Source organism: Pocillopora verrucosa, chromosome 13 (assembly GCF_036669915.1).
Source record: "Pocillopora verrucosa isolate sample1 chromosome 13, ASM3666991v2, whole genome shotgun sequence".
Lineage (NCBI taxonomy): Eukaryota > Metazoa > Cnidaria > Anthozoa > Scleractinia > Pocilloporidae > Pocillopora > Pocillopora verrucosa.
In genome coordinates, this window is record NC_089324.1 from 245,802 (window position 1) to 264,740 (window position 18,939).

Here is an 18,939-nt window from a genome sequence, read left to right on the forward strand (position 1 = left end):
TTGCGCGTTCTTATCTTTGATTCATCCCCAGGCCGCGCACTGGCAAGTCACAGACAGCCATATTACAAACGTCCGGTAACCAATCAAACGCCGCCAAGTGATTTGCCCTTCTGTTCACTTCCGTCCCTTCGTAGTAACCGCCACAATCTTGGTAATTTTGCTGAATAACAGCAAACTCTATGGCGAACCAAAAGAGTTTATTACTAACGTATATTATCTGGCTCATATGGGGATGGCTCGGTCTGCATCATTTATATCTGGGTCGAGATATCCAAGCATTTATCTGGTGGTCAACAATCGGAGGTGTATTTGGCCTGGGATGGTTTCGCGACCTTTGGCGTATTCCAGAATATGTTGACGATGCTAACGAAGAACGTTTTTTCGTTGAAGAACTCAAAAGAAAGATAAAGCTTAGGGGAGAACCAGCATTTAGTGTAACCAGATTTTCAGGACAAATGCTTGTAGGATATTTTTACGGCATATTAGTTCGACTAGCGATACCTGAGGAGGCGAAATGGCTTCCGGCGTTGTTGGTACCTCTTGGGGTCGCCGTTGGTGTTTATCTCGTTGGAAACATTGGTCGAGAGAGGGGAGATTTTAAATATCCTTTGATGGGAGCTTTTATTGCTAATATAGCTTTGACATATCTTACTGGGGACGAGGCTGGTGCAATGTATTTGGCTCTAGTTGCTGCCATATTTTTCCAAAACCGCCGCCAGTTTAGGAAGGAGAAACCGCAGGGCAAGACCTTATGCAAGCGGCTACAGTACTTGGCGATTGGCGGCTTAATTATTTGTTCCCTGTGGGGATCGTTCCTCTATTTCAATGCACAAGTCACAACAGAAGATGGAGAAACTGTAAAGTTACGTGACGCTATAAATCACTTCTTCAATTCACCGGTGTGGCTCGAATTCAAGGAAGTATTTTGGGGTCTTTATGAAGAAGGTCAGAAGAACGGCTGGGACAATTTCTACGACGAGTTTGTTAAAGCGTTGGATCCCAGGGGAGAAAAGAACGCTTATCGTGTCCTAGGACTAACAGAAGATGCAACTCAAGAGGAAATAAAACGAAGATACAAGAAACTTGCAGTAAAGTGGCATCCAGACAAAAATCTAAACAACAAAGAAGAAGCCCAACAAAAATTCATGGAAATTCAAGAAGCTTATGAAATTCTTTCGAAACTCAAAACAAAAAGAGCTTCTAAAAACACCAGAACAAGAGGTGAATTCGATCAACACGGTCATGAAGAATATTAGAGAAAATTAGTTTATTGCCAAGTGCAATTTATATTTTAGATTCCATAGAAACATGACAATGAGCAACAGGTGGTTAAACTACAAACTATTGATAACAATAATGGGTGGTGATCTGTGATTCTTTTACCACCTGCTAGAAAATCTTACTCCAATACTCCCTATTTATAAATTATTACTTCTAAAGGTAATTTAAGGTAGCACTTACATACATTTTTATGCAGGTTATTTATTGCATTTTTATGGTGATGAGCTATGCCATAACTGACAACACAGAAAAAATGATAGTTTGAGAAAAATAAAGTACACATTTCTAAAGTTACATTTACTACAACCACCAGTATATAGTGTGAACCATTTTATCCTGTTTCCATGAAATGATGGCTACCATCTTCATTTCACTATTCTGAGTTACTGTGGCAGGTATATTGTTTTTTTTTTCACTGAATTGAGGAGAGGGTGTTATGTACGTAGAGGCTTATCTTTTTCTTTCTTAAAGAGAAATGATAACTCCAACATAAATAATTACCAAGTACTGTAATAAGTGCAGTGCAGATTATTTTCCTTGTGGCTGAAAATGCATGCAGATGTTGTAGACGTTTTTTTTTATTTTTGATGTATTTCAACATCATCCAAACATTTCTGTTAATTTCACTCATAGACAATATGACAGTGGTTTTAGAGATGGACATTTGGAAAGTCCTTACCCTTGGGCATTGAAAATATTCTAATTTTGTCTGAAGAGGTATGTTCATAGAAATTATATTTAGGCTTGATCACTAGAGATGAACTAAATCTGTTTACCAAGCAAGGAAGTAAAGATGAATTGACTGTCAAACATTGCCAATCTCAAATGATCAATAAAATTAAGAGGTTTACAAAGTGTGCTCTTCTTTGGCCAGGCAAAACTTTTTAAACAATCAGAATTAAATTTACTTCAGTCTACACCCTGCAATTTTTAAATAAAGCATGTTAAAGTAATGTAGATGAACCTTAGATAACATTTCCTTGACTCCGATGATACAAAGTTGGCTTATGAGAACCTGGCTAACACTGGCAGATGTGTGGGAAGAACCAAAGGCAGTTGTTAGATGATAACTTTGTTTGTTCTGGGCTACAAAACAAGAGCATGGACCAGGCTGCGGAGTGACTGTCTAGAATTTGTGGAAAATTATGTCATTGGATACAAGTCTGAAAAAACTGATTGAAAGCTTTCCCTTTTTCAAAATATGTTGTAATTGCTAATAGAGTTAAAAGATAAAGGGAAACTAGTGTTGATGTTTATTTCAATCCTTAAAGTGAAAATAACAAGGTTTTGGTGCACCAGTAACATTTTATTGAAGAGTGTGGTTTGTTTTCCTTAATACATAAAAGAAGTTAGTGACTTCGTGCAGCCATCACTGAAAAAAAGAATTCTTAAAATCGTGAAATTAATTGGGCTAAGTGAAGTTAAATTAGAAAAAAGTTAAAACTTTGATAATAAACAAGCAGAATTTAACTCGACAAGTCATTATTTTTGCAGCAATTCAAAGAAAACTAACTTTCCATATGACAGCATTTTTAACCCTTTGTACCCTTAGAGTGACTAGCATCTAATTTCTCCTCACAATATCACCTATGAATCACATGTTAAGATTGTGCAAAAGAAAATGATTCACCAACTAAAGAAGCTCTTGATTGTTAGACAAATTCTCCTTGTCAGCACCATACAAAAAGAAAGAAGAACTGTTTGGAGAATATGTATACTAATGTTAGGGTGTAACAGGTTAAATAACTTGTTTCAGTCTCTAATGATAATTGAGAACTGGGTGTGACTGGGAAAAATTTGCCCAAAATTCTATCAGAAGAAAAGGACTTTAAATTTCTTTCACTCTGTGAAAAACTGGTATTTTTTTAGTTTACAATATCAACATAAAGCCTGACAAGTTGCTTTGATGCACTTGGCAAATGTGTGACTGGACAGCATCCATGTTGATTGAGGTGTTTGTGGATACAAGGGTAGCAAAAAACATAACCAGAGGAAGATAATGCTGTAGGATTGGTGCGAACTCTCTTACACAGTGGACACTGAGCTGGATGTGGAGGGAGTTGGACACCATATTGGGCAGGCTGTCAACAATAACAAAAATGATGAGTACAGTTGAAACCTGCTTACTCAAACTCAGTTCACTTCCACCTACAACAAAAGTGATGAGTACATCAGAACCCCACTAACTCAAACTCATTAAGATAATTTGGTTTTCAATTGAGTTGATAACGTAAATTGGCCACTGCAAAGAGGTTCTAAGCTGATGTTTAAATTGCTAGCCCTTTGTATTTTGCTCTGAAAAAGGGCTAACGCTTGAAATGTTAGCTTGGAAACTCTTTACAGTGGCCAATTTACATCATCAACTCAGTTGATAAAACTCAATGATCTTGTTATACTTCCCCACCAAGTCAGCACCACAGTTTCTCCAGAACTTTACCATATCATGCCATTAACTAAAACTCAGTTAACTTGAACCCACCAAAAAAGGGTGAGCACAATAGAGCCCTGCTAACTCCCAAACAGGATAACTGAAATACACTACTCCCATTATCTCAAGCCCTGGTAACTCAAAGCATTTTCCTTTCCCTTGAGAGTTTGAGTTGAAAGGGCTCTTTGGTAGTTTGAAAGGTCGGTAATCAGATTTACAGATGTCTCAAGCTACAAAATATTATCGAGTTTTGGGATCATTTGAGTGCCAGGCTAAGAGCTGTAATCATCATGTTTTGTACAATCAAACAAGCCTCATTTACCTCCTCTCTTTCACCTTGCCAAACACTTTGGCTTCTCTGAGAATAAACTGCCATGCAAATTCAGATATGAACATATCTCATGAATATCAAACCTTCCTTCTACATAAATACTCCAAATTAAATACCTCTGAGACAACCTACCTTAGGCTGGGTTGGTGGAGAGGGGACTGGTAACTGCATTACTGACTGAACAGCACTTCTATTGTCACTTGAATACCACCACTCTATGAATTTAAGTGAAAACACAGCAATAGGAAGACCATTGGCTAACACTGATGATAGCAGCCTTGTAACTGAGCATGGAATGGCCAGTATTTGTTTAACCATAGTCTGTCTGTAAGGAACCGTAGGAAGACTTCTCTGCAGATTGTGCACGACAATGTCTCGTTGTGTGAATCTTTGTAAAGAGATTCCCACAATATGAAGTAAAGGAGAGTGAACTCCAGAGACTCTCAAGATATACAGCATGTAATAACACAAAAAGATCGATTCCCACGCACAATGCAAGAAGGGATACAAGTAAATAAATATTCTCTTGAGGTGCAGAAAATACAACCGCTTCCTGGCTGGATGGGAGGACAATGAACCAGTAACATACTCTTCTCTTAATCTTTCAAACAGCTGATCAAGTTTAAGTTTAGCATATGGAAGTACCACTAACATTAATAATGACAAATATCTCTGCAAACTTGATAGTTTATCATCGGCATTGTTATTAGGGGTTCTGCTAACTCTTTTGAGCCCATAAAAATGTTCAGATATTGAACCTTCAAAGTTCCTTAAATAGTGACTCTGGAGAATATATTCTAAACATAGGTGAAGTTCGTCTCCGAAACGCCAAATCCAGCCCCATCTGTCAGGATTAGAACTTGCCAGCACTTTCAACGCATAAATAACAGCCGGTCTTAGCACTGATGCCATAGATTCTTGGGCGACTATCTCAAATATTGTTGGTTGAGCGTTCAAAGTGCCTTGGTTCAAATGGGCTGCAAATTCCGCCATATTGAAGTTAGAGCGACTGGGTAACCAGGTGACTTGAAAAAACCGAGTAACCGAGAAGTAACCGAGTGAGTCGATGATGTGTTGATGGAGCGAAAGGCAGGGCACTTGACAAAGTCTGTGCAAGAGATTGCTGGATCTTTGTTCTGGATAAAGGTAAAAATTTCCTTTTTACTCTTTCTTCTATCTCTGTAATTCTTCAGTCTCATCGAATGGTTTGTGTCGTAGCTGAGCTAGTCTCGGAATTTCAAGTGCAACCAAGATTACTGATGTCCTAAACGAATTACGGTTGTTCCGCTGACGACCAGTTCGCTTACCTCTCATGAGACATAAGCGAACCGATCATAAGTCGTTTCGTTAACGTTTTATGATAAATCTTTAATTCCTCGAACCCTTACCGATTTTAGGGTTACTGACTCAACTGAAAATATCTCTTTCTAGCCCTGGTACCCATATTCATTACAGGATCACATTGTTTACTAATACAGTCGAACCTGTCTTAACCCTTTACACCCTAGCATCAGTATGCATATTCTCCATACTGCTCTTCATACATTTCCTAAGGTGCTGAAAAGGAGAATTTGTTTACCAATCAAAAGCTTCTTTCATTGGTGATCATTTCCTTTATTCTCATTACCAAAACGTGTGATTCAGGGGTGATACTGTAGGGAGAAATTTGATGCTAGTCACTCTTAAGGTTTAAAGGGTTAATTAAGCAGTCAACCAGGGGGAATGACCACTTAATACAGGTTGACCGCCTAATACAGGTTCCACAGAATAGGAGTATTATATATAAAAACCATAAGAGATGCCATGTTTTGCCATAATTGACCACAAAAGCTTGGTTAAAAAATACTACTTGCTTAGGGTCAGGTAGATAAAGAGATAAAGATGGATTTAATTTCACTTAAAAGATTATTCTTAGTTCTATTAGAGTGGTTGTACTTCAAGTGACCATACTATAAAGGTGGAAAACAATACAAACAGGCCGTTGGGACTTAGTAAAGGGTGACCACAACCGCTTTATAGAGGTGACTGCTCAATAGAGTGTAAATTACAGTGATAAAGGGGAAGCAATTGGTGGACTTTGAAAATGTACCACTTAATGCAGGGTGACCACTTAATACAGAGGTGTTAAAAACAGGTTTGACTGTATACATTACTGTTTAGGCAGGAGATTAATAGAGAAAACTTTTTACTTGTTTAAAACAGGTTTGACTGTATACATTACTGTTTAGGCAGGAGATTAATAGAGAAAACTTTTTACTTGTTTAAAACAGGTTTGACTGTATACATTACTGTTTAGGCAGGAGATTAATAGAGAAAACTTTTTACTTGTTTGAAACAGGTTTGACTGTATACATTACTGTTTAGGCAGGAGATTAATAGAGAAAACTTTTTACTTGTTTAAAACAGGTTTGACTGTATACATTACTGTTTAGGCAGGAGATTAATAGAGAAAACTTTTCTTTACCTGCAACCTGCTTCTGCATGGTTGTATCATTGAAAATATAATTGATGACAGAAAGTAGATTTAATGCCCCACATTTTGATGAGTGTCACAACAACACTACATCTGGACAATAGGAACAGTAACAATTAAATTCTGTTCATAGTCCTATGTGAATATCTTCAATTCTCACACATAAGCTCTGATTTCTTTTAGGTTGTAGGAATAGGAAATGATGGCGTAGGGAAGACCTGCCTTGTCAAGAACTTTTGTGAGAAAAAGGTATATCAACAAGTTTCCTTGTTTGCAGAAGAACTGCACTAACTTAAACTTCCAGGGAAGACAAAATTGGTTCTTATCCAAGGAAAATCATCTTGTTTGAGTTAGTTGGAGGTTTGAGTTGACTGACTTGGGTTAATGAGGTTCTGCTGTATATAATCACGTTTTGTAAAACCATTTACAATATATGATATACTATACATCTTTATAATTTTATTCAGTTTTCATTTGATGGAAAAACATGTGCACAACAGGAAAAACTACAAACTTTGTGTTCATGAACAGCAGCTTCAAAACTGATCTCAGTAAGAATCCTTTCACTTCTGTTTCCTCTCTTTAGTTTTCAAAAAGTTACCACCCAACTGTAGGAGTTGATTATGGTGAGTTAAAACTCCTTCTTAACCCAGTCTTTTTGGCTTGTTTATTTATTTATTAATGATATTCAGACAGTGTGGCCCAGTTCAGCTGTATAAACAATAACTAGAATGTCTAGTAAAGGCAGCACATTCTTCTCAATTACTTCAAGACCCTGAGTGTTGGTCTGCTGTGGGACTTGAATTCTTGATTTGAGCTAGTATGAGCTATATTACACCAAGCGTGGTTGTATCATAATGAGCATATGATCTTCATATTTTTTATAACTGTCTAGGCTTCAAGCTGCACAAAATCAACAACGTTGACTGTAAGTAAACCAACTCTATTGCTCTATTGTGATATCTCACAGTGTCAATTACATGAAAATATATGTCTCTTGGCCAAGTGGTTTTCTGAGCCACATTGCCTCTTGATGGAAATTGGGATGAAAAATCTTTTTCAACACCAAAGTTGAGTGTGTGGGCAAAACCAAAGCAAAAACAATTCATTAGAAAGAAACATAAAACTGATCTTTTGTATTAATGGTTGAGTATAAAGGAAAAAAGTGAGTGCTTTCCCTCAGTTCTCCTTAAATTCAAAGTTTTATAAATAGCCCAGATTGAAATAATTTGCTGTATCTTAGGGTGCAACCCTTAACCTTCTACACCTTATAATCAGTATGCATATTCTCCACACTGTCCTCTAGACATTTCCTAAGATGCTGACCTGGAGAATTTGTTGAACACTAGGAGCCTCTTTAGTTGGATATCTTTCCTTTATTCTCTTGACCCTAATGTGTGATTCAGAGGTGATATTGTAAGGAGAAATTAGATACTAGTCACTCTTAGGGTTTAAAGGGTTCAAAGCTTTCACTTTAAGATTAATGTGATAGAAAGATATTCAGTAGCAGAATATAACTGGAGACAGTAAAATGACCCTTCTGCTTCTATGTGTGCATGTGCTTTGCAATGACATAATTTCCTACCATAGACTTCTTTGAATGAAAAAAAGAAAGAACATGATACCACTGTTTAAAATTTTTGCATTATTTAATATATATATCTTTTAAACATGGACTGCTCTTAATAAGTTACCTGTGATCTCTCCTTTTTTCAGACAGAATTAACTTCTGGGATTTTGGAGGTCATACAGATTATGATGAAATTAGAGTAGAACTGTATGGCCAAACACAGGTTTGTCCATTGTTTCTTAATGGCTTTTTTCTGACCTCAGTTCAAGAAAAATCAATATAAATGTAATTGGTACTAATTTTTAGGCCTGTATTCTGGTGTTTGATGTTACAAACAAGCTGTCGTTTGACTCTCTGGACTATTGGATGCAGGAGTTTATTAGTAATGGAGGCAAACAAGCAATAGTAGCTGTGGTGGCTAACAAGGTAAAACATTGATTCTTATGTACATTTATTATTTATTTATTTGCCATAAAACGTTTACTACAATAAACAAGTTATCAATCAATAATTACAGGATTATAACTTAATACACTTATATCCAAATTTTTCAATAACTAAAAAGGAATTTAGTGACATAGCAAAGAAGCCAAATAGATACAGTGGATGGAAAGAACACATATCAGGGGACAGAAATTTTGATACTAATAGTATTCTATAGATTATGAATTTTTCAAGCAATATCATAAAGCTAGAATATCTGTGGGTAAGGTGAGATCTCTGGACAGGGAGCTCCAAACCATCAGATCTTGGTGAAGGATTGTAAACTAGGGTTTGTTTATTGTATTTTATTATGAACTTAATGATGAGTAGAGAAGAGAGTATTTAATTTTCTGAAGCTTGCTACAGTTTTATTATGCACTCATTGAGGAATTACTACTCCTCAAGAGGTGACGGGAGAAAGACTATCTTTTGTATTTTCTCTTTAGTACCTACTGTTTACTGGGCTTTGTGTTTAACACTTTCACACCCACGATCATTAGTAATTCTTCTCATTCTTCTTCTTCTTCTGAGAATTTGGCATTAGATCAACTAATAATCCCCTAATTGATATTTTTCCCTTATCCTCAGCACTTTCCTACTTGATACTGTAATGTTATTCTGTGGAGAAATTCTGTCTCAGTTAATTATGAGAGTTGACCCATTGACCCCTACAAGTAATTAGTATATAATTTTTCCTTACAACATTACCACTGAAGGACACACTGGGTCACAATACTCAAGGAAATGATCACCAACTAAAGAAACTTTCGATTATCAAACAAATTCTCCTCTCAATCTCCTTTGAAAGTGTAGAGAACAGCATGGAGAATATGCATAGTGTTGTGAGGGTGTAAACATGAGGTCCTTGCAGTGTTCTCATCAGTTACTGAGAGATGTTTGTTTTCTATCACAGACTGATCTTTCCTCTAAAAGAGTTATAAGTAGCAAAGATGGGCAGAGATGGGCCAAGTCACGTGACTTACGGTTTGTATACATCTCAATTGATATTTTATTTTAATTTTTTTTCATGATAAAGGAAATAAAGGAAATGATGGCAAACTCAAGAGGCTCCTGATTGTTAGACAAATTCTCCTTATTAATACCATAAAAAAATATTTAAAACAGTATGGAGAACTTGCATACTGATGTCAGGGTGTGCAGTATGTAAGGCATTTGGTCAAAGTATGACAATCCTATTTTTCAGGTATTATGAAACATCTGCAGCCACAGGCCAAGGTGTTCAGGATATGTTTAGTGGAGTGCTAGCAGCAGTAGCAGAAGGGAAGCTAGTGAAGGCCAAGCCAGTTGTTAGTGCTGAGCAAAGTTCAAGTAAACATAAATAAAACAAATCAACAAGAATGAGTTCTGTAAATAACATATTTATTTGTTTAACACTATAGTACTACATCTCGTTGTATTGTCACTATAAAACCTGCTCTAAAATGACAACAAAACCTTTGAACAAAAACTACTCAGAAACTTCACACCCTTTAAAGCTTAATTTTTACAGTTGTTTCTGTTGAGAAATATTTGTAGGAAGGTCTTCAGCATGATATGATGTGCTATGTACATTAACTGGGAAGAGTTCAAATACATCAAATAATAACAAAAAATTTAAATCATCTTAGCCTATAAGTACAGCAATGTAGTTTTTGTTTTCCTTTTTGGACTTTTGATATCTCATTAACATTGTTTGACAGATAAACTGTTGCTAAAAAGTGGAGGACTAACATGGTTTGGTTTCTTTGATTACTAAACAGAGGTATTAGTCTGTGAATGGACTAAAAGTATGATTTCCTACAAACCATGATTTAAATTCAGGCATGTACAATAAATACTGTGTCTGTGACTGTCTGTTGAGCCTTGCCCCCAAATGAGAAATCAAAATGATGAAAATAACAAATCATTTCCACTGCCTATCACAAATTTCATTTGACTTCTTACATTAAACAACATTTCACAAGTCCATCTACTACTATCCAGCAGAACAGGAGCAACTTATCGTTTCATAGTAAAAATTATTTTCGTTAGAGATAATCTCATAGCTATGGAGGAGATAAAGAGTGTTCATTGCTATCTTGTCTGTGTTTCCTTTTTCTCTTTTTAGTCCTGGGTTCATAAGCATCACTCTCAGTTTGCTTTCTCTTCTTTCTACTCTTTTTACTCTTCTTTCTTTGCTGCACAATTTTTATTGGTAGAAAGAGAAAAAGAAAAATTTTTTTTAAAATGTAAATACCTCAAGGCACTTGTGATTATAATTCTCTAGAAAAACTACAGGAGGTGATCAAAATTACAGCCAAACCTGCATTAAGCTGCACCTTAATTAGGCATCACCCTGTGTATTATGAAGTTGTTTTTCAAACTCCTGGTCACCCTGTTAATCCGTATGGATGATCACTTACCACTGTGTGACAGTTTCAACTGTAATTTGTGCTGTTTAAACTTCTCCTCACAATATCCATACATTATCCAGCAAACAGACAATAAGAATACACAAAATTATCAGCCAGAGGAAAGAGTTGACAATTCAGATCATGGGAGTGAAAGAGTTTACCAGTGGCACAATGATTTATCTGTGATTATGTCTCTTCAATCTTTCTTTAACCGTTTAACTCCCACAAGTGACCAAGACAGAATTTCTCATTACAATATTAATACAATGTCAACCAGATAAGTGATGAGAATGAAGAAAAATTTCGATTTGGGGATAATTAGTTGATCCAATACTTAATTATCTGAACTAACATTCTAAGAATTGCATGGTTGACAGTAAGGAGAATTACACATTTGATCTGGGAGTTAAAGGGTTAATACATTTTTAAAAATTTTGTTTAAAAAAAATTGGAGAGGTGTTGGCGTGAAAGTTAAACCAGTGAGCTGTCCTTATCTCACAGACTTCCTCTCTTTCCCAAAATGTAATGGTTACCATAACTTGAAGGACAGACCTTATATTCCTCCTCTGATTCACTGTTATCAGAAGTTGACATTGATGAGGAAGATGAAGAAGGACGCTTAAACCAAAGCAAGAAAAGAAGCTTTCTTTAGTTGAGAGGAAATATTTTCAATTGGTTATTATCATAATAAAATGTCATGTCAAATGTAAGATCATCATGTTTCCTTTTAACTATGAAAAATGCAAACATAGTTCTCTTTTTTGTGTGTCCCAAACCCTGGGGGTACTTTGGTGGCTATGTACCACTGGCCTCTGAGAACACATACCCCATTATAGTTTATTCTGTGGCCAATTATAGACCCCATCTGGTGCCATTTTGCACAACCACAACCCCCCCCCCCCTTGTGCTAAAATCATCAGGTCACCTCCTTGACTGTTAAGCCTCCAATTTGGTTGACACAAGGAAGGGAAAAAAGTAAAGGTGCTAAGAGTTTAAAGAGCCAAGTAACCAACTGAAAGTAATTGTTCTTACCTAATTCTCTTAGAGCACAAGTAAGTGTTGACAAATCATTTTGTCTACAAACTATCAGAAACAATAGCTCACCCTCTTTTTGCGTTTGCTTGACTTCTTTTTCTGAAAATGTAGATTAAAATCTATGAACTGATGCCTACGAGCCTTGGCTTATAAAAGTTTGTTTTATGTTGTCATTTAATTGCAGGGGCTCATATCCGAGGGGGCTTACAACCAGATTTGAAAAAGGGCTTTTAAACAAGCCACAGAGTGCTGATAAAAACAGCATTTTCTGGTTTATATCTAAGCTTTAAAATGTCATAACAAATAAAATTAATTTTATTACATTCTAAACAGAATTAATATTAACAACACGAACAAAACTAGAAAAGCTAGAGGAAGACTTACATCATGGGGGAGGGGGGGTAGGGACATATAGTCAAATGTAATTTTTTCTTACAGGTAAATGGGCCTATAACGAGGAGACTGATAGGTAGGGAGGGGGGACTTAAGATCAGATATCATATATAAACACAGGTAGCTGGACTCACAAGCAGGGGACTGATAGGTTGGGAGGGGGGAACTTAAGAATAGATATCATTTTAAAACACAGGTGGATGGACTTACAACCAGGGGACTGAAAAGTGAGGGGAATTATGGTGGGATGTGATTTTTTTTTTTTTACAGATAGCTGGGCCCATAACTGGGAGGCTGATAGGTGGGGGGCAAAACTTAAGATCAGATGTGATACTTTTTTCACAGGTAAATTTACTTATAGCAGGAGGACTGATAAGTGGAGGGGGGACTTAAAATCAGAAGGTAACTTCAAATCAGATTCAATTTTATTTTATAGGCAGATTTGTTTATAACTGGGGGACTGATAACTACAGGGGGGGAGGGGGAACTTAGGATCTGATGTAATTTTTTTTATAGATAGATGGGCCTATAACCAGGGAACAGATAAGTGGGGGGGGGGGCTTATAAGTAGAAGTTAGCGGTATTTTATTTTTGTTTTGACTGGTTAAGACATATCTTAAAAGCTTCAATTGTTAGAATGCTAAACATTGTGTACAAACCTCTTTTTTTCTAGTCTTGGAAGAACCTTCTGAACTGCCTAACAGCTTTTCTCTGTTTTTCTTTAGTTCATTTCTAAATTTCTGAGAATCAGTAATAAACAAGGATTTTAATAGACTCAAATATATTATTACATTTGAAATGTTCCAGGGCAGATAAAAAGTAATTTTGTTATGTTTCAAAATGCCATACCTGGTTTAGATGTTCCTCATAGGCTGCTAGAGTCTCTGAACCTGTCTTCTTTTTGTTAATCATTTCTTTAACTTCTTCCCTGCATTTTATTAAAGTTGCACAAACATGAGTATAAATGTTGTTCAAGACAAAATTATTACATTTAGAAAATAAATGTGTTTGCATTAATTTAGAGTGGTTCTGTGATACAAAAGGAAATCTTTTCAACTCAAAGACCCCTTAGAACAAAAGCATCAATAACATGTATATTGTAATACAGTCAAACCTTAATCACACCAACCTGGATTATCCTGGCAGATTTTTTTTTTTTTTTATCATCAGATTTTTCCATTATCTGGATTTTTTCGTTATCAGGATTTTCCCTGTATCACAATGTTCCCTTTATCTGGATTTCTCTATCCTTGTGATTTTTCTCTTTTGTAAAAAGAGTTTACATCAACAAGATGTCACTTACAATGTTGGTCGATTTCTGTTTAGGTAATCTCTCACTGTTGGTCCAGAAGACACTGGCCCTCTTGCTCGTGCCATAGCAATGGGATTCATGCATGCCTAGTAAATAATAACATCATTTATTCAGCACCTTATAAAAAATTGGTTTGAATTATCGAAGAAGTAAAGATAGTTGGCCAGTTTTTGTTCAACTTATTATGGGATTAAGAAAAGTGAGGTCAAGAGTTCAAGAACTTGTAAAAACATCCACCTAAAGAAATTTCTAGTTAAACATATTGTAAATTATAAGTAACTAAAGAAGACATGCTATTAATGAGACCAGGTATCTACCAGTTTATGTTTAAAAAAATATATAATAATTTGTAATTTAAGTAGTCAAATTAACATTTCATTCCTATAGTTATTAGCTGCCTGAGTTGTAATTTAATGGCAATATTCGTTTGATACTTTGTGGAAAATCTGGTTGACACGAGGAAGGGAAAAAACACGTTAGTTTTTCACGCGAGTCTGATATCACCAATCAGCTGGTAACTGCTGCATTTTCATTTATAACAGTTCAAATGACACCGTAGCGTTAACCAAATATTCGATTTACTCAACAGAATGGGCTTGATTTTTTGTTTGCTTCTTCTAGGTTCAAAAATCACATATAATTGACTGCCTGTAAAATTTTGAGAAAATGCATTAGTCAAATTTCAGTCAAATTTGAAACAAAATAATTGAAAAGATAGACAACAGTCCTGATCCAAATCGAAGTGATGACATCCCCGGTCAAACGGACGTGGTTGTCCAGTAGTTCATTAGATATCGTGTCGGTATTTCCAAAACTTTTCATGAATATCGAAAGAATCGATACTTGCCAGCTGGTAAACAGACACAAGCATGATCTACAAAAAAAAGGAAGTAAACTTTCATGTCTTCCATCTGTCAAAGTAACATACTCAACCTTACCACTCTTTTGTCTCTTTTTCCCATTTCGTTTCTACAACAAGGAAGCAAGACAACAGTGTTTCTGTAGACGAAATTTTTGGTTGGAATCCGTTTCACTTTACATAAAGAGATCAGCCCTCTAAATAGACACCGCTGGAAGTGTCGCTAGAAGTATCACCAGAAACTCTTGCTTCCAGTCTTTCTCAATTCTTGTTTGGCCGATCTCGAATAAAAATCATACATTCTTTATCTTGAGTGTTTGACTGATCATCGAATGTTTTTCAAACCGTACCTTCTCAGTTCTAACACTAGCCTGCCGTCAAAAGTTTTCTACTGTTTTAACCCAACATGCTAACGGAAGCGAAAAAAAAGTAGATAAAAGGTGAAGTACAACCAAACCTAGAGCGTGTTTCCTTAAAAAAAGTCACTGAGATAAATACTGGTTCAGAAGTTTGCTTTTACATGTCTGAACTGTGTACATAAGTATTAAAATTTTATATTCAGCTTCATTCTGCGACTGGACATTCTGAATGAGTACCAAGTCCGGTTAACGAATCTTTTTATAAAAAAAAATTGTTCTGTTTGATGTAGAAAGAAAGAAAGTTGTCCAGCTGGTTGCCGTGTGAACTAACCCTAAGAACCAAAATTTTCTAGACTAACACTAAAGCTATTTAATTCGACCCCCGAGGATTTGACCCAGTGCGGAGAGGTGGCCATGTTTACATGTATTTTTCATTGAGATGTCCATACGTTGTATCGAAAATTCAGCGATTTGTGAAATCTGTGAAAATGGTTAATGAGTTAGTGTCAGTAAGAATCAAATCCTTCATCCTTTTATGAACTTGCACTTCGCTTTCTGTAACATTTCTAATGTTTTTTCTTTTTTTAACTTAATCTTCCTTTGTTTTGATCTTGGTTTGTTTTAGAAAAAACAATGGTTCGTTCCCTCGCCTTTAACCTCTTAAGTTGTCTATCAGTTGTTACACGCGTTACGAAGTCATTAAAAATTGAAAGTTATTAAGCATGAAACGTCCAATCAAAACAATGTCGAAGTCAATCCGAGGCTAAATCTTTGTTTGTGCCATGACATCGCCCACTGACAATAACTTTTCTGTGACTGAAATTTAATTCATTCAGTACTAGAAGGCAGAAGGTCTTGAAAATCAAACTGAAAAATGCTATCTGAAAATGACGGTGATTGCCAAGAAAGGATAAGCCGACGCGTCGAATTTAAGACAAGCTACAGTGTTGAAAGTTTAACATCAGGAAGTAGCGACGGAGAATCCTATTCGCCGCGTTTGCCTCATGTAAGGAGAAGGGACAGTCTGTTACAAAGAACAAAATCCTTCAGTCAGATCATCCACGAAATGGGCTCAAACACAAAGAAGTTAGAAGAAGAAATGTATGGACTTCTACGCGATATGGTAAGCTTCTACTTCAATAAAAACCTCTTTTGTTGCCATATTCGACCTTCTTGTACCAAAACATAGCGTTATGTCTTTGATAATCGCTGCGCTGAGAGGCGAATCTCGCGTTAGATTGTTACCAGAAAGGATTTTTCTTCTCCACTTCTATTTTTGGAATGATTTTGACTAGTAGTTAGTTATGGCATAAAGCTTCTCGAATGTGATGCGGCAGTATCACACAAAGGATGCTTTGCGTAACACTGGTGATAAGAAGCGTTTTGTCCGACAAAAGCCCTCGTGTTTAATTATTACAGCAGCCATTGTGCAAACATCGACAACACTAATCAATTCCATTTCCCATAACATATTAGAGTCGTATGCAGATTTACAAAAAAATTCATGCAGATATATTCAATTTAATTTACTTTAATTTTTTGGATCAGTCCAGAATCAAAGAAATTACGAGGAATCTCAATGTTTAGATTAGTGTTCTTGTCAGAATTAAGGTTTAATTTCCACCTGCTTATCACTTACAGCCCCTGGGAATCTTCTGTTTAAGTCTTCAGCTCGCGAACACTAAGATATGATTTATTGTGTTCAACTTGTATCATCCTTTTTAATGAAAGAATATAAGTATGATTGGTAAATGACGGCGAGATTTTACTGCTTAATAACTTTTAACATTTAAGTTATTATGATAAGTTGTTAGTTCTATTTATTTTTTAAGTTGATTGGTTTCGTCTCCCATTTGCAAACGTTTTTCAACTCTCGACAATTTTCACTTTGCTCAGTGCAGTGTATAGTAAAACAAAAGAGCTTAATGTTCTCAAGAATAAATGTTTTGGGCCCAACTCAGACTCCTTTTTGGCTCGAGCCGCTATGTATCAACCACATCTTGTAATTGATTCCTGTTTAGTACTAGTAAAAGGTAGCATACTAGGTGTTCTAAATCTTTCACTTGGTTTGTGTCACAGGATACCCTTCGTAATCAGAACCTCAGTACTGGCCGGCGGCTTCAACGTCTACAGAGAGTGTCGGGAGCGATGAAAGAACAACTACAGGCCTTCAGTCCTGTGCGGTCAGCAGCGAGTCATCGACATCTTAATCACACGAACATTATGACCATGAATGAAAAGAGAAATTGTTACTCAATAGAAAATCTGCCCACAGAATCAACTTGAGTCCGAAATAAGGGAAATTGGCTATTGTAAACATCAATTTTATGGATCAGCTGGCTTTGTTTATTCAACAATTAAAAGAATCAGTAACACAGGATTCCAATAAAAACAGATGTAGACAGTCATCTAGTCAGTAGACTGTTTTCGTGTCCATCTTTGAGGTAAATTCAATCCGAGAAAGGAGTCATAGTTTTATTAAGTTTTGATAAAAGTAAATGAGGAGACTTTCCGTGGTTTTCTATGTGTAGTTATTGAATCCAGTCAAGAAGTTATCTACTTGTAATTGTTTAACTGGAGTATTTACTGATTAAAGTGAAGTGTGACTATAGCCTGGCGAGAGATTGTAAGATCATTCTCTGCGACACCACTGTCTTGGTTAGTGTTGGTAGCAACATTCACATTCAAAGGGCCCGGTGGCTTCTGGGACAATTGTTGCCCTCTGGGGTGACCGCATGTTGTGTGGGACACCCCACTGAGCGAGAGTTTGAAGAGTGTCCTACTTGCTGTGCGTGATAGAGAGTGTTCTGTTCTCCAGATCATGGCTAACCGCACGCTAAGAGTAAAAAAGCGTGACTAGCAGCACTTGAGATGTGACGTAAGCACTTGAATGGGTTACGCGCATCGAAAGCTCATTTCCCGTTTTCTAAAATATTCTTATAACTCACTAACAAGAACATTTGAGGCTACTTCAGAAAGAGGAAGCATACATCACGCTGTCTAGATCTTCAACCCTCTATCTATAATACAAACGAGCCAAAAAGCTAATCAGCACATCGTCGGAGCCTTTGAATTATAGGATACTAAGTAAAATCTCGTTGATATTGTTGGACAATACAAGCCGCCTTGTTCACCCAATTTTAAAAAATTCGGACATTAAGCCTTACCAATATCATTACTGACGTTTCGAACCCCTCCTATCGCTCTGACGAAGGGCTCGAAACGTCAGCTTTTAAACTCTTTACGGCAGCCAATTTACGTTATCAACTCAGTTGATAATGCTAAATTACCCTGTTATACTCTCTCACCGACGCAGCACCACAGTTTCTTTAGAAACTTACCCCCCAGTATCATTACCGACTGTCAGCTCCAGTAAAATCTTAAGCGAATTTTTCATTCAATGAATGTCATAGCTTTTTACTAGTTCATCGAAAGAAAAAATAGATTCAAACCTCCTTTTTCTAAAAACAATATAGCATTTTGCACTCTAGAAAGTTGTTGACCTTTGTTTGCTGAACACAAATGAATTTCCTGTCAGATCTGTGTTTTTTTTTTCACCCAAGCAGAAAAGCTTACATTAGCTTCTCAAGAGATGTCTCTTGAAGAAAAAAACAGAGAAAGTTTATCGGCCTGATTATTATATTTATTTTGACTTGAGAAAGTGATTCTCCCGCATAATATTCCTAAATTAATTGTTAAAAGAACTATCGAAACTGTTGAAATTGAAATTGATTACAAATCAAACATTTCAATCAAACGCACTTGATATAGTTCAGCAAGAGAGAATCAAGTTTGATTCTTCAGCGTTTACATTATTTTGTACACGCTCGCATTCAAAACAAGCGTGGTTTGTTTTTTTTATGAGTAACGTACACCTTTTTCCTTCCTCTCAAAAGTTTTAGGGTGCGTCAAACCTTATAATTAGCATGTGAAACTGCTGGACAATAACTATATTAGCTGAACCAGTCTTTCATGTTCACAGGCGTGTTATTAAGGCTTCCCTAGGGGACAATTTAAGTGCT

General features: G+C 36.2%; 5 protein-coding genes across 7 annotated transcripts; 3 read left to right on the forward strand and 2 right to left on the reverse strand.

Moving 5' to 3' along the window:
• The first annotated feature begins 57 nt into the window (after positions 1–57).
• LOC131789541 (dnaJ homolog subfamily C member 22-like) lies at positions 58–2,751 on the forward strand. Its single transcript, XM_059106693.2, has one exon. It carries the CDS (start codon positions 180–182, stop codon positions 1,254–1,256), a length of 1,077 nt encoding a protein of 358 aa, XP_058962676.1. The 5' UTR covers positions 58–179; the 3' UTR covers positions 1,257–2,751.
• Positions 2,567–5,225, reverse strand: LOC131789539 (peroxisome assembly protein 12-like). Of its 2 annotated transcripts, none has more exons than XM_059106691.2 (2): positions 4,173–5,167; positions 2,567–3,362 (listed from the first exon to the last, which is right to left on the reverse strand). In XM_059106691.2, exons 1-2 carry the CDS (start codon positions 5,031–5,033, stop codon positions 3,147–3,149), a joined length of 1,077 nt encoding a protein of 358 aa, XP_058962674.2. In that variant the 5' UTR covers positions 5,034–5,167; the 3' UTR covers positions 2,567–3,146. The 2 variants fall into 2 exon arrangements, with proteins under 2 accessions (XP_058962674.2, XP_058962675.2); XM_059106692.2 differs by having other exon boundaries at positions 3,295–3,429; positions 4,173–5,225.
• Positions 5,061–10,415, forward strand: LOC131789543 (dnaJ homolog subfamily C member 27-like). The gene is made up of 8 exons (XM_059106695.2): positions 5,061–5,186; positions 6,697–6,762; positions 7,100–7,139; positions 7,409–7,441; positions 8,230–8,306; positions 8,390–8,509; positions 9,480–9,550; positions 9,771–10,415. The coding sequence occupies exons 1-8, from the start codon at positions 5,118–5,120 to the stop codon at positions 9,907–9,909; spliced, it is 615 nt and encodes a 204-aa protein (XP_058962678.1). The 5' UTR covers positions 5,061–5,117; the 3' UTR covers positions 9,910–10,415.
• On the reverse strand, positions 9,926–14,745 carry LOC131789544 (protein FAM133B-like). 2 transcript variants are annotated; one of them, XM_059106697.2, is made up of 7 exons: positions 14,638–14,745; positions 13,691–13,785; positions 13,237–13,315; positions 13,047–13,127; positions 12,064–12,093; positions 11,512–11,577; positions 9,926–10,743 (listed from the first exon to the last, which is right to left on the reverse strand). In XM_059106697.2, exons 1-7 carry the CDS (start codon positions 14,659–14,661, stop codon positions 10,612–10,614), a joined length of 507 nt encoding a protein of 168 aa, XP_058962680.2. In that variant the 5' UTR covers positions 14,662–14,745; the 3' UTR covers positions 9,926–10,611. The 2 variants fall into 2 exon arrangements, with proteins under 2 accessions (XP_058962680.2, XP_066015992.1); XM_066159895.1 differs by lacking the exon at positions 9,926–10,743 and adding an exon at positions 10,757–10,978 and having other exon boundaries at positions 11,437–11,577.
• Positions 14,746–15,706: 961 nt separating this feature from the next.
• On the forward strand, positions 15,707–17,528 carry LOC131789545 (uncharacterized). The gene is made up of 2 exons (XM_059106698.2): positions 15,707–16,040; positions 16,997–17,528. The coding sequence occupies exons 1-2, from the start codon at positions 15,792–15,794 to the stop codon at positions 17,201–17,203; spliced, it is 456 nt and encodes a 151-aa protein (XP_058962681.1). The 5' UTR covers positions 15,707–15,791; the 3' UTR covers positions 17,204–17,528.
• Positions 17,529–18,939: the final 1,411 nt, after the last annotated feature.